At 44.9% G+C, this 14,297-nt stretch overlaps 1 protein-coding gene across 1 annotated transcript; it reads right to left on the bottom strand.

Annotated features, from left to right (window-relative positions):
• Positions 1 to 11,934: 11,934 nt before the first annotated feature.
• Positions 11,935 to 12,958, bottom strand: OR9I1 (olfactory receptor family 9 subfamily I member 1; the record flags this gene model as incomplete). Its single annotated transcript, XM_084233242.1, has 1 exon — positions 11,935 to 12,958. The coding sequence occupies one exon, from the start codon at positions 12,956 to 12,958 to the stop codon at positions 12,014 to 12,016; it is 945 nt and encodes a 314-aa protein (XP_084089368.1). The 3' UTR covers positions 11,935 to 12,013.
• Between the last annotated feature and the right edge of the window lie 1,339 nt (positions 12,959 to 14,297).

Below are 14,297 nucleotides of genomic sequence, written 5' to 3'. Positions count from 1 at the left end.
CAGGATATTTGGAAGCTTCCCTGGCCCCTACCCCTGGAGGCCAGTAGCCCCTCACCAAGTCTGGACAACTCAAAATGCCTCCAGACGTTGTCAGTGTCTCCTGGGAGGCACAACTGCAATTCAGATCATTTGTAGAGTGAATTTTCTTGGAAAGATCTGATAGAAGGATTCTATGGTGTGGGAAGGGGAAGAGAGGGAGAAGATACCTAGAAAAGTACTGAGTGAAAACCTCAAGAGCCAGGGGCCAGCCTGAGGTTTTCTCTTTGCATGGGTACCTTGGAATCACACCGCCTCACTTTGAATCCCAAACTACTGTTTATTTTGGGAAAGTGATCTTTCCTCCTGGAGCCTTGATTTCATCTATAAAAAGAGAATAATAGTAGTGCCTGCCTTACAAAGTTGTTTTAGGATTAAATGAGATAGTGAAAATGAAGAAATGGTAATAATAGTAATAATAAGAAGATTAGGAAACAGCACTTGCTAGAAGTCAGGAATTTTTCTAAATTCCTGTTTTAAGTATTTAATCACATCCCCCTTGGGGTGGGTAGGAGGACCTTGGCCCATGTCCTCTCCCACCAACTGCTTCCCGGAACAGGCTGTACAACTTGCTGAGCTCCCAGGGGGCTCCAGGCACCGGGCTGGTTGCTGATGGGAGCCAAGATTCCTCTTTGTTATTCGACATCTGTCCCCACAGCGATGGGATGGAGTCCACCCCATGTGGAAGGCCGGTAATTCTCTTCAGGGTGAGCTCTCAGGTGGCCGCTTGGACCATCCCCAGGGTTCAATCCTGGTCCCCTCACCACTGCCTGTGTGAGCAGGGAGATGTCTCAGCTGCTGTGAGATGGCAGCCATGCGCACTTGCTCACTTGGCTGTTGTGAAGCCTTAAATGTGATAATTAGGCATTTGAAGGAGCCGTGTAATTGTGAATGCCTTGAAAAGTAAGCGATGATTGCAGGACTGGAAACAGAACAATAGCCCTTAGTGGAAAACGCGGGTCTGGGGCCCTGGAGACGCAGTGCGGAGAGCAGAGGACTCAGCACCGGCAGCCTGCAGGGGGCGCCAGGACCCACATCTGGGCCCATGAAGGCAACGCTGGTCGCAGGTCAGTGGCCCAAGGTGTTGAGTCTCAGCACTATGAAGCTATCGGCAGCCACTGGAACACAAGTTCGATCCCCAGCCAGGGAGCTACCCACATGGCGCAGCAGACCTCTCCTGGCTCGCCCGCAGCTCCCCTCAGCAGTGTATTTCAGTAAATATGCCTGGTCTGTTCCACACTCTGTCTCTGGTGATCCTCTCATACCTCTCCCCGCCCCCCAGGCCCAGCTCTTGTATGCATAAATAAATAAAATCTTAATTTTTTTTTTGTTAGAACACAGCCACACTCACTGTGTGCTGCAGTTAGCCCGCTCTCACCGTCACTGACAGATTCTTGGAAACTGCAGCTCTAAGGGAAACAACAGATAAGGGAAACCACTTTGGCCACAGGCTGCTATAAACAAGCCATATTTCTAGTCACAGAAATATCACCAAACTTCTAAATAAAGATCGTGAACACTTCTAATACTAACGGTCATTTGCGTTCATTCATTCATTCCTTCATTTCCCACCCACTCATTCCAGGTGAGGGTCGCAGGGCGGCCGCCCACCCCAACGCCCTGGACAGGAGCCCCTCCTTCTGGGAGGGGGACCCCACACTCATCCACATGGGGACACTTGAGACACGGCAACAAACCTCACAGGCATGTCTTTGGGGTGTGGGTGGAGACAGGTGGACCTGGACCTGGAGAAAACCCTTACGGATGTGGGGAGACAGTGCAACCTCCAGTGCTCCCTGCCAAAATCCAGTTTTTCTTATCAATGTTACACTAAATGTCCCTCCCCTCCTCCCCCAGCTCCTACCAATTCATAGCTATTTCCTTCCCTCCCTCCTCTCCATCCTCTGTCACTTCTTTTTCTTTCCTTTTTACATTTTTTTCTCTTCCTACCCCTTCCTTCCTCCCTGCCCCCCACCCCGAGTTGTCAGAGCCAGGACCCTGTGTCAGTCCTTTATGTGATGGGCACTTTCTGGGCACTCTGCCTTTGAGACACTCTCCCTGTTGAGAGAGTGACGTTGCTGTAGACACAGCTTGGTCTAGATACCCGGTGGAATACTACGCAGCAGTCAAAAACCAGAAACTCATGCCGCCTGCAGCGATTGGCATGGAGCTGGAAGAGACTGTGCTCAGTGAAGTAAGTCAGAAGGAGAAAGATAAATACTGGATGGTGTCACTGCTATGTGGAATATAAAGTGACTAAATGAATAGGTAGGTAAAGAGAAGTTGATAAACTAAGCCTTGATAGCTGACTGCCCAACTGAAACACTAAGGGGAGGGTAAGAAGAAAGAGGGAAGGAAGCACAATGGTCTGCGGTGGTGGGATAGGCACACCCTGCGTCTTCTGCACGTTGAAATGCTGCTTGAGTTTGCCTGTTGACTAAACCCCTCTCTCCCAGGACAGAAAAGAGCAATGCCTGCAGCTTTCATCAAGCCTCTGCTCAAGTCAAACACTTCCAGCGATGTTAGCGATTCCTGCGAGTCATAAGACAAAAATCAAAGTTCTAGTGTTTCAGACACAGAACACTAGGTCCCTCACGTCCCCAGTAATTCACTCCTCCGCTAAGGTGTGGAATACATGCAGGTTAAATCTTCTGATTAGCTGAGGCGTGGGCATAGACTACCCTGCTTCCCCCACTGCTTCTGTCTCTTTTGACCTGCTCTCCCTGACCTGGGTCTAGTGGAAACTGGAGACAGAAGCAATCCTCGGTTACCGACCTGAAGGGCACTTCTTAGGGCCATGAGAACAGGGGTTCGAGTGTGTTTCCCCCAGAACACTGCTCTCCTGTGACGCTTCTGTGCTCTAACCATCCGTTCCTTTCCGTCCCTCTGTCAAGTGACTTTCCCATCACTTTTATCTTCTCTGCTTTCTCCTAACTGACTAGTGGCTTGTCACCCCATGGAGGTCAATCGCCTTTAGTTCCTTTAGAAAATGGAAACATTCTCAGAGTTCTTAGTCGAAATACGTTAAAAAAGAAAATTCCATTTATCTGTTCCAAAGGTTGAAAAAGTGAAGGTAGGTAGTCAGCTTACGTATCAACTGCTATGTCCAAAGGAGCTGCAATGTGATACAAAACATAACTTTCCTTTTTTCTTAAATCAATTAATTTATTTTTAATGGAGGTAATATTGGAATGTCTCCATCAAGTAGTTCCACCCATGTGCTCCCCCATATCCCACCACCACAGACCGTTATGCTTCCTTCCCTCTTTCTTCTTACCCCTCCCCTTAGTGTTTCAGTTGGGCAGTCAGCTATCAAGGGTTAGTTTATCAACTTGCCTTTATTTGCCTATTCATTTAGTCACTTTATATTCCACATGCCAGTGACACCATCCAGTATTTATGTTTCTCTTTCTGACCTATTTCACTGAACATTGTCTCTTCCAGCTTCATGCCAATCGCTGCAGTTGGCATGAATTTATCCTTTTTGATTGCTGAGTAGTATTCCACTGTGTATATAGACCAAGTTGTGGTCTATATCAACTCATCTGTTCCTGGGCATTTAGGTTGTTTCCATAGTTTAGCTACAATAAACATGGGAGTGCAAGCTTCCTTTTGAGCTATTAGTGTTTTGGGTTTTTTTTTGGAAAGATGCCAATGAGTGGAATTATGGGGTGAACAGCAGATCCAAGTTTAAAGTAAAACATAACTTTCACTCCTTCAGCTGGGCTGTGGGTGAGGCTGGCTTTGTGATATCTCTTTTGACCTGTCATTCCTCTCCCATAACTTAATTGGAACTTTCTAACATAAACTGATTCTATTCTCCAACTCCAGTGACTCCTTCCTTTGGGGCAGACTTTTCCTTCCTCACTTGGTCACAGAGGACACCCTCCCTGCTGCTACCCCCACCCCACTTATCTTCAGGGATGGAAATAGAGAAATAGGGGATTCTTGCTTAAAGTCAATGTTCTCCAACAACTCTTCTTTTTACTTACCTCAGATTCATAAGATTATTAATGTTTCTTTGAGTTTCTTCAAAGATGCTTCTGAATATTTCGGTATTCCAACTGAGTAATTAGCAAATTCAGATTTCTAATTAATCATATGACTTATAAACTTTCAGCAATGCCCCCTGCACAGGAGGATTTGTGCTGTCACAACTGGCCAATCACGGCAGCTTTGCCCAGCATGATCATAACCGTGCACAAGCCCTGTGACAGCTGCATGGTTTAGCTCATGCAACCTGAGGACACCATCAGACCCTCGCTGACCTTTTCTTTTTATTTTATATATTTTTTACATTATTTTTCATTTTTGCACAATGTATGCATTTTCATCTTCTATGGAAACAACCCAAATGCCCCAAAATAGATGACTGGATCAAGATGTGGTACATATACACCATGGAATATTACTCAGCAATCAAAAAAAACCTCATGTAATCTGCAGCAACATGGATGGGGCTGGAAGGGATATGCTCAGTGAAATAAGACCTTTTTTTTTTTTAAAACCTAGAAAGGATACATTCACCTGACAGGGCTTTCCTGGATGGTGGGAGTTACAACCTGCATCTATTCAAGAACTTGCTGGTTATTGTGGGAAAACCCCACAGTAGCATCTCTGAAACGCTGAGCTGCCAGGTACTGTCCGTCCATTTCTGGGCCATGTCTGTCTGAAGCCTGACATTTGACTGTGCCTGCTGCTGGGAGTCCTGGGTGGTGGGTTCTCTTCCTCTGCTGTGCGTGGTGGTGGCTGAGCCTTGGATGGGCTCAGAGGTCTGGGGCTTGGGATGTGCTGGCTCCTCTGCTCCCCTGCACTTGCTGGAAGCACCAGTGACCTGCCCCCGAGACCCGGATTTCTAGTTTTTTTTTTTTAATATTTATTTATGCATTCAAGAACTGGGGTGCAGGCCAGAGGTGCGGGGGGTGTGAGAGGATTCACCAGAGACAGAGTGGGGAGCAGAACAGGCAGATCCACTGAAATACACTGCTGAAGGGGGACAGCAGGCGCAACAGGAGAGGTTTGCCGCATTGTGTGGGTAGCACCCTGGCTGGTAAAACTGATTGAACCTCCCTGATTGAACCCATGCTGCAGTGGCTGGTGACAGCTTCATAGCGCTGTCTTTAACCCCTGTGCTACCAGAGAGGCTTTCTAGACACACAGAGCCCTGGGTTGGGCAGGACCTTGGCATGGCTCTGATTTCTGCTCTGCTCCTCAGAGGCCCAGGGCCTCCTGGAGAGGCCTAATACGAACACACCGGAAAGCAAGGGGGAGCTGCCAAGTCAGCCCCAGCTGCAAACAATGCAGCGATTCTCTTAATGCTGTAAACAATCAGGTGCTTCGTTTCATTTTGTTTGAAGGGAGGTGCCGCCGTTAGGGGTTTGAACACAGCTGGCTTGCTGTGTTCTTCTCATTTGGCAGGAGAGAAAATTGAAACCCAGGCAAGTAACTTTTACCCTGTGCCCCAGAAAACACGATCTTGGGTGGGGTAGGGGGGCGCTCAACACTGCATCCTAATTTGGTGCCTCAAGAAAAGTCAGAGAAGGGGCCTCCCTGGTGGCGCAAGGGGTTAAGCACTGCACTATGAAGCAATCCACAGACTCTGCATCACGAGTTTGATCCTCAGCCAGGGATAAACCCACATGGCGCAGCAGACCTCTCCTGACTCACCCGCTGCTCCCTCAGCAGTGTATTTCGGTAGGTCTGCCTGTTCTGTTCCCCACTCTGTCTCTGGTGAATCCTCTCACCCCCCACACCTCTGGCCTGTACCCCAGTTCTTGTGTGCATAAATAAATAAATCTTAAAGAAAAGCTGGAGAATCACGCTAGAAGAAACTAGGCCTAAAGGGACCGGCACAGCGTAGCAGGGACACTCAGAAACAGGCCCCAGGGGTTCCCAGCTGCCCCCACCCCTATCCATTCCCACTGTGTCTTCTCAAAGGCGGCTCCTTCCCAGGGTCTGTCTCTCCGGGGTAAGGCCTGCCCCCCTCTGCGCATGAAGACAGAACTGAAGATTTGGGAAGACAACTCACCCAAAAGGTCACACATAAAAATTTTTTTTATGTTCAAAATTCTGCAAAGCACATTTAATAGTCCCCGGCATCTCTCTGACCTCCCGACATAGTAACAGGGGTTGCATGTCCTGGTCGGGGTGGAGCTGGGGGTCCCTGGGGCACTGTGCCATCTTCTGAGTAGAGCCAAAGTTAAGAAGAGGCACCGAGGGCCTCCCGGTGGCGCAGCGGTTGAGCGCTGGGTTGCGAAGCTGCCCGCAGCCTCTGCAGCACCAGTTCGATTCCCGGCTGCTCCCCGGCCACCAGAGGAGGGTCCCACATGGCGCACAGACCTCTCCTGCCGCCCGCTGCTCCCCTCAGCAGTGTACCTCGGTCCTTCTGCCTGCTCTGCTCCCCGCTCTGGCTCTGGTGAATTCTCTCACCCTCCCGCGCTTCTGACTGTACCCAGTGCTTGTATAAATAAATAAATAAATCTTTAAAAAAAAAAAAAAAAAAGAGGCACCGAAAGATGAGCATGTTTTTAATTAACATACACAATACATTAGTTACAGCCTAGCTACCTGAAAGGTCTCCAAATATCAAATTTACACTCATCAATTCAATTAATCACGTAATTTTGCTGGCTGTGCTGCTGTCTATTGTGCTCAGTCTCTTGGCACAGTGACCACAGGCAATTCCTGATGTTCTGGGGCTAAGCTCTGAATCAAGTGAGGCTGCTTTGATGGGACAGAGCAGGGAAAGGTTGTTACTAAGGAGGGGCCTCGGACCACCCCTGAATCTTACAACACTGTTGCCGAGGAAAGGGGACCAGTGTCCCACCATCCAACAAGGCACAGAACCCAGGATTCAGGTCCCCAGCGAGCTTAGGGTGGGGTGAGGGGTGTTCAGAAATTTGTTTGCATTTTTATTGTGAAATATTCTAACAGCCAAGTGTATAGTAGTGAATACAGTTTAATAAAGAGGCGATGAAACAAATTCACAGGTTAACAGAGCCAGATGAATAGAATACTTTCTCCAGAAGTACTCGTGGGGGGCCTGCCCCCATTGCAATCCTTCCTTGCTCCTGTGTCTTGATTATTAAGTTATAATCACTTATTTGTTTAAAGTTTTTTCATTTTCTTATCTGTCAAGTGGTAAGCTGATTTCGGTTGTTTTCTTTAGTAAGACACACATTTAAGTCTTTTCGATATAAAAGGAACCTGGAGATAGGCAGCCTCTGCTGTACAGTTGTCTATGCATAGTTTTCATTTCCCAAATGAAATGAAAACATGGCCCATCATGGCTGCCAGGGCTCCAGCTATCACATTCACACTGGAGATCAGAAGAACCGAAAGGCAGGTGTTAACAAAAATAACTCTTAGACTCTGAAAAAATGTGGTTATTAGAAGGAAAGGGAGGGGGTGGTTCAGTGAGTAAGAGCCCATTTGATAGTGTAATGGCGTTAGAACGTTGGTGGTGGGTGAGTGAACCATGTACACACATGGAGGGTATGTAACTGCACTCCTGAGATTATATAGTTTCGTAGATAAATGGTAAATCAATAAAATTTGATTAAAAATGTAAAAAAGCCAACTGCTATGTGTCTTCCCATTTTTATTTATTTTCACTTTTTTTTTTTAGGGGCAATGTTGATCAGAAAAATCAGAGTCCACTGCATTTGGAAGTCCTATTCATTTATATCTTCTTTCTGTCTTTCAACAGATATTTATTGAGTACCTGTTGTGAGTCAGGCAGTGCACGAAAAATAGCAGAGAGTTTTGCCTGCATGAAACTTTCATTCCACTGGAAGCAGGGATAAAATCTAACAGTGGGTATTGTTAAATGTCCAGGAAAATAAAGTAGCATGGTAGAGATATGGAGAATGAGCTTCTGTAGGGGACCTGTTGTTTTTAGATATGGTGGGCAAGAAAGATCTCTTCTAAATAAGGCAGCATTTCAAATAAGGAGACCCGTGTAAAATAAATGAATAGGGCCTATAGCTTAATAATGGAGGGGAGAGGGTTAGCATGCTGTGTGTGACAGTTTCTTCTTTCTATGCCTGCAGAAGATTTCGGGAAGCTGCATGGGTCTCTCTTGACCTCATCCCTCTTATTCAGAGAGCTGAATGTAGGGACCTTGGATTTACTGCCTGGGCTGGTGAGTCTGAGACACAGTGTCGTTCTTATTCTCTCAAGTGTCAGTAGAGCTTTCTTGTCTGGAGAAGCCTCATGACTGATATTGACCTAAATGCCCTGGCCCTGTTTTAACAGTCACAGAGAATAGGATTTCTTCAAGCCAACTCAGTGTAGGTTCTGAATAAATCCTTATTGAATGGCCATTACATGAAATCTATTCTAGCTTCCATTCAGCTGCTTAGCCAAGAGCCTGCAGGTGCATAGACATTTGGGATGAGTAATATTGTCTCTTTGTTAAATAGATCTTTTATTTTATTTTGCCTCCTACCTCTCCAATGATCTTTGAATGTCCCTTTATACAATTCCCAAGTTCAGAAGCAGGGAAAACATGTGCTGGTTCCAGAGATGAAACTAATAAATAAGGTTGTTTTCTCTTGAGTGATTCTACAGCAGACAAGTGACATTTGTGTATAAAGTGGTATTAAAAGGTGATATAAGATAGTAGATAAAGGCAGAGTTTCTGGAACCAGATTTCCTGGGCTTAAGTTATGGTCTCCCTTCTGTAACCTCATTTCTGTGATTTTACTTTCTTAATTAATTAATTTTTTAAAATGAAGTATCATTGGTTTACATCCTTGTTAAAAGGGGAGGATTTCTCTCCTCAGGTGTGGTCACTGTAGCTCTCCCAGCACTGAAGCACCATAGTCCTCCACCATAGTCCATTCTGCTCTCTCTCTACTCTGCTCTCACCTCTCCCCTGCCCCTTCTGAATGCCTCAGAGCTAAGGTCAGCTTTAAAGGGTTGGCTTTAAAGTTTGTCTTTGTCTGACCCTTTGTTTGGTTTCTCTACATTCCACATATAAATGACACCATCTGGTATTTATCTTTTTCCTTCTGGCTTATTTTGCTTCACATAATCCTTTCCAGCTCCATCCATGGACAACTTGTTTTAATGCTCTATGTCTTTGTTTCCTTATCTCTAAGAGGGGATAATCACACTTACACCATAAAATTGCATAGAGTTCTTTAATACATACAAAGTTTCCAGAATAGTGTCTGGCATAAAATAGGTGCTCTGTGAAAGACTTAGCTATTATTATTATTACTATGTTGTTAGAAGGTAGGGCAACAAGTTATTAGATCTTTATGACTGTAACAGAGATTCAATCAGATTAACTTGTAGAATGTATATATAGGCCCATGGTTAATATTCTTATGCACCAAAAGGGATACAAATTTCTTGGGGATCTATGGATAATCCTAGAACCCAGTTGGAACATAATTCAAGACTTGGACAGACTAACTGCAGCATCAGGGGCTTGGTTATATTGCCTGCTCCTAGCATCTGACATTTTCTTTGCACATTTTCTTTCTAGTCTTTGCCCGTTAACATGACTTGACCATTCTCCCCATATCAGATTATCATTTGTAAGTTTCGTTTCTTAGCTGACTTAGTCTTTTCTGTTTAAATCCTCAAGGGAGAGATACCTGGATGAGTCCTGATAAATGTCCATTGCATAACCCTAGGGTGTCTCATGGCCCTCTCCCCTCTTCACATGTGGACGAGCCCTGGGTTGGGGTGATGTCTAGTTTGATGGCCTGAAGGGCAAAAGTCAGCTGCTTGACAGTGGGTACCCAAGTAGAGGCCTATAGGTGGGGAGATTTCTCCTATAATGGGATTGTGATAACAGTACAGGGGAGACTGGGATCTAGTCCTTTCTGTACTCAAAGGCTGTAGCTATAATCAGTGTCATGGAAGGCAGATCTGCCACAATACACTGAAAACAGCTGAGCCTGATGACCAAACCTGAATTATTCTGCAAAGCAGTACTGTAGGTTTTTTTTTGTAGCATTAATGTAGTATTTCAGCGTGTCCTATGGAGGCAAGGGAATTGCTGTGGCTGCCGCTCTGCCCAGGGGGAGGGAGGGAACTGGAGCTGTCAGAGCGCTCAGTCTTCTGCTGCAGGTACTCTTTGAATAATTGTTTCATTCTTGTCTTTTGTCTTGAAGTCTTCACATTGGTTAACCTGGCTTCCTCTTCTGAATCTGTTTTACATCTTCAACTCCATCATGCCCAGAATTTTTTTTTTTAAATTAACCTATCACCTGTCAGTGCTCATTCTGGAACTAAGTAACTGCAGGCAGGGAGGTGGGTTGTTATCATCACATGAATGTTCCCATGTGGAGGGGGATGGGGGCTCCATAGGGCACCCAATAATATGTTCAACAAAACAAAAAGGCATCGTTTGGTTATCTTTGACTATGGGGGATGCAGGTAAATGCTATCCTCTCCCCCAGTTAAAAGCCCAAGTATGTTTTAGTTGTTGGGTGAAAAGGATTGAGTTATTTATCATCCTCATTTCATCATCTTTAGCTATTATTCCTCCATGATCTATCTCATTTTTGTCCATGGCCAATGCAAGGTGCAGGTTGAAGTCAGAAAGTGAGGTAGGGGGGAAGCAAAAGCAAAGCATAGTGAGCACCTGACTTGTGCTGGGAGATTACTCATTCATCATCTTGTTTAATTTTAATAATATGCTTTGAATTAGGGATCATTATATTTATTTTAGACCTGAAGAAATTTAGGATCTGAACAATTAAACCATTTACCCTACAGTTCATAGCAAATTATTGGCACAATTGAAATTCAGAAAGCCAAAACCTTCCTATTGCTGTTCATTCTGAGGAAAGGTCCAAAGGGACCCCAAGGAACTACTTTTTAAATTGCAAAATGGGAGTCTTATATTTAATCATGGCTCCCCTGTTCGGCTTCTAGAATTCCCATGAGGCTCAAAATAAGCCACGCATGTGCCATCAACACGTGTTCAAAGCAATGATTGAGAGAGCACGTGTTCCTGGCTCTGACATCGGAAAGGTCAGCAAGGGAAGGAACAACCTGTCTTGAAGGTTTTGTGCTCTGGGGAAGGTGCTGCAGTTACTTACCCCTTTCACCAAATCTTTAGCCAGAGAAGATAACACGTGGTTCAATGCTCTCCTTCATCTGGCTTTGCTCTCTAGCTTTGCTGCTCTTGGAAAGGAAGCTGGGGGAGATAACTGTTCAGGAGGCAGACAATGGGGTGAAAAGAAGGAACACACTGTGTCCTTAGAAGCATGGGAGTTGATTTGAGGAGACATCCCCAAGGGTAAAGTTGCTTAGCTCATCTGAAGAGATCAGAATGACATTAAAGCAAGATGATGAAATTAGTGAGTGAGAAAGTGGGAAGGAAATTTACGTATTGGAATTAGCAAATTCTACTCCTCTGGTAGGGAGAGGAAGGAAGACACTCCAAGGGGGTTACCTTGTTTCTAGAATGGTGGAGCAAAAGCCTATTCCTCAAAGACCCTTTTCCCTTGGCCATTTAGAAATTCAGTTCTGCCACACAATATACCAAGCTTACAGAGGCGATCAGTTACTCATATAATTATATATTTATATGTTAGCATTATTCACATGGATTCTCAGAAATAATTTTGGATAGAGTAAAAAAGCAGTATTAAATGAAGCAAAAATAAGAGAAAAATGAGGGGAAACCCCAGCAGGGTATAAAAGAATTGCTGTGGGATAAGATAAACTCCAGGACTTTGCCCCTGAGATTCTGTCAGTTGAGGTCTGAGAGAAACAGGAGAATTTGGCTGCAAACGAATGGCTTGAAGGTAAGGGAGGGGAGAAAAGAAGTGCCACGAGATTCTTGGAAACAAATATTTACCATGTTTGCGGACTTCTTAAGTGCCTGGTAGGAACTGCCTACCTTCTCTCTGTTCATGTGTTCAAGTTAAATAAAAAAAAAAATCTGGTTTCTATTAAGATATATTGTTATAGAAAGATTGGACCAAAATAAGAGAGTCTGTCCCTAAATCTATATGGCCCGTGACTCCTGGAGTCTATCAATGAGCTTTTTGAAGGCTGCCTTCACATCCTTGTTTCTCAGGCTGTATATCAGAGGGTTCAACATGGGGATGACCACAGTGTAGAAGACAGACACCACCTTGTCTTCCTCCAGGGACTTGTCTGAGCGACTGCGTAGATACATGAAGATGAGGGTCCCAAAGAAAAGGGCCACGGCACTGAGGTGGGAGGCACAGGTGGAGAAAGTCTTGGCCCTGCCCCCTGAAGACTTCATCCTCAAAATGGCCTTGATGATGAGCAGGTAGGAAATCAGGATGATCAAAGCACTGGTCAAAATCACAAAGTTGCCGAAGAAGACGATGATGATCTGAGCGTTGGTTGTGTTGCTGCAAGAAAGCTTCAATAGCGGGGGGAGGTCACAGAAGAAGAAGTTGATATGGTTGTCATCACAGAAAGAGAGGGTGAAGGTGCACGTAGTACGCAAGATGGCCCCCGACATCGCACACAAGTAGGCTCCCAACACCAAAGCCCAGCAGATTCGAGGGTTCATGGCCACAGTGTAGAGCAGTGGGTTGCTAATAGCCACATAGCGGTCATAAGCCATGACTGCCAGCAGGAAACACTCTGTGCCTGCACAGATGGTGAAGAAAAAGAACTGGGCAGCACACTGGCCATAGGAGATGGCCATCTTGCCTGTGAGCAGTGTGGCCAGGATCTGAGGGGTGATGACTGAGGTGTAGCAGGTGTCCAGCAGGGAGAGGTGGCTCAGGAAGAAGTACATTGGGGTGTGGAGCTGGGTGTCCACCTGGATCAGGATGATCATCCCCATGTTCCCCAGAAGGGTGACTAGGTAGAAACCAAGAAACAGCAGGAAGAGAGGGATCTCCAAGGTGGGGTAGTCAGTGAAGCCCATGAGAATGAATTCGGTTACAGTGGTGATATTATTCTTGGCCATGGATTCAAGGCAGGCTTTTGATCTGAGGATCAGAACGATATAAAAATTGTTCAGAATTGAAGGACGGACTATTTCTCTCTGTGGTGGAAGTTAGGTTTAGATTTCTGAGCCAATCTGTAGAGCTTGTTTTTAAGAAATCCTGTACCTGGTCGATACTTGTTGGGCATCAGTGTTCTTCCTCTACAGTTTTTGGAGCTGATCCAGGAGCTAGTGTTTTTGATTTAGGTTAATTCTGGTTTATATTTGGAAGTTTCTGTGAAGAGAAGAGACACACAGACTCAGATTTGGAAAAAGTCTTTCAGCCTCTGTCCTGACCCCACAGGATGTCGGGTCTCTTCTACTGGGGACTCTTTGAGTCTGTGGGTGACCCCCACATGTGGACAGTTGACCTGTATTCTCTCTCTCTTTTTATCTTCCAAAATTGAATTTAGTTTTACCCCTTTCAGATCCTCACAATAATCACAATCCATTCTTCTAATGCAAGCCTTTTAGAAGCTGGAAGATGATGAAATTGCTGTTTATGTTGACGATTCCCTTAGATTACCCATGGGCATTTTACTTATTATATAATTATTCAGTGCATGCTGAAAATATGTCTTTGTTTAATGGTACTAGAATATTTTAAATATATTTTCCTCTTGATACTATTAGGCACAAGTTCTGGATAACTAACCCACAGCACTGATTAAAATTGATCATACTGCATTATAAACTTCAAAGTTGCTAAGCGACTAGTTCTTAATTGCATGCACCAGAAAGAAGGCATGATAGCTATGGGACTACATGGATGTGCTAGCTTATGCTGACACAGCAAGCAGACTGCAGCAGATAAATATATCAAAACAACACTTTGTACACCTTCAACCTACTCAATGACATGTGCCAATTATATCTCCATGCTATTAATAAAAAGATAACTAAATGTCTTTCTGTGTACTTTTAACTTTACCATTTAGTCTTGCTTTGGGATCTCTCCAGCTCTAAGCTGGGGATCCTGGTGGCGGGAGGCACTGATGTCATACAAAACAGTACTGTTCCCATTCCACTGCATCAGGCCAGTCTTAGTTGGGTAGGGTCGAATGACAAGGTCGCCCTCTGTAGGACATACACTCATGAGCTGAATAACCTTCCAGAGCTCACTTCCTGTGAGGGCTTCACTCTCTTTCTGAAAGATGGTTGTGTGAGATCATATAATCATTAAAATTCTTTTCTCTCTCATAATCTGTCTGACTGTCCATGCATATGGGCTAAATGAAACTCCTGAAAGGATTTTACTAATATCTGTACCATGTAACAGGCATGCTATAAGCTACTAATTACTGAGGAATATAAAATATAT

Source organism: Talpa europaea (assembly GCF_964194135.1).
Source record: "Talpa europaea genome assembly, chromosome: 1".
NCBI lineage: Eukaryota > Metazoa > Chordata > Mammalia > Eulipotyphla > Talpidae > Talpa > Talpa europaea.
The sequence above is the reverse complement of the archived record's forward strand: the minus strand, read 5'-3'. Positions and strand labels throughout refer to the sequence as shown.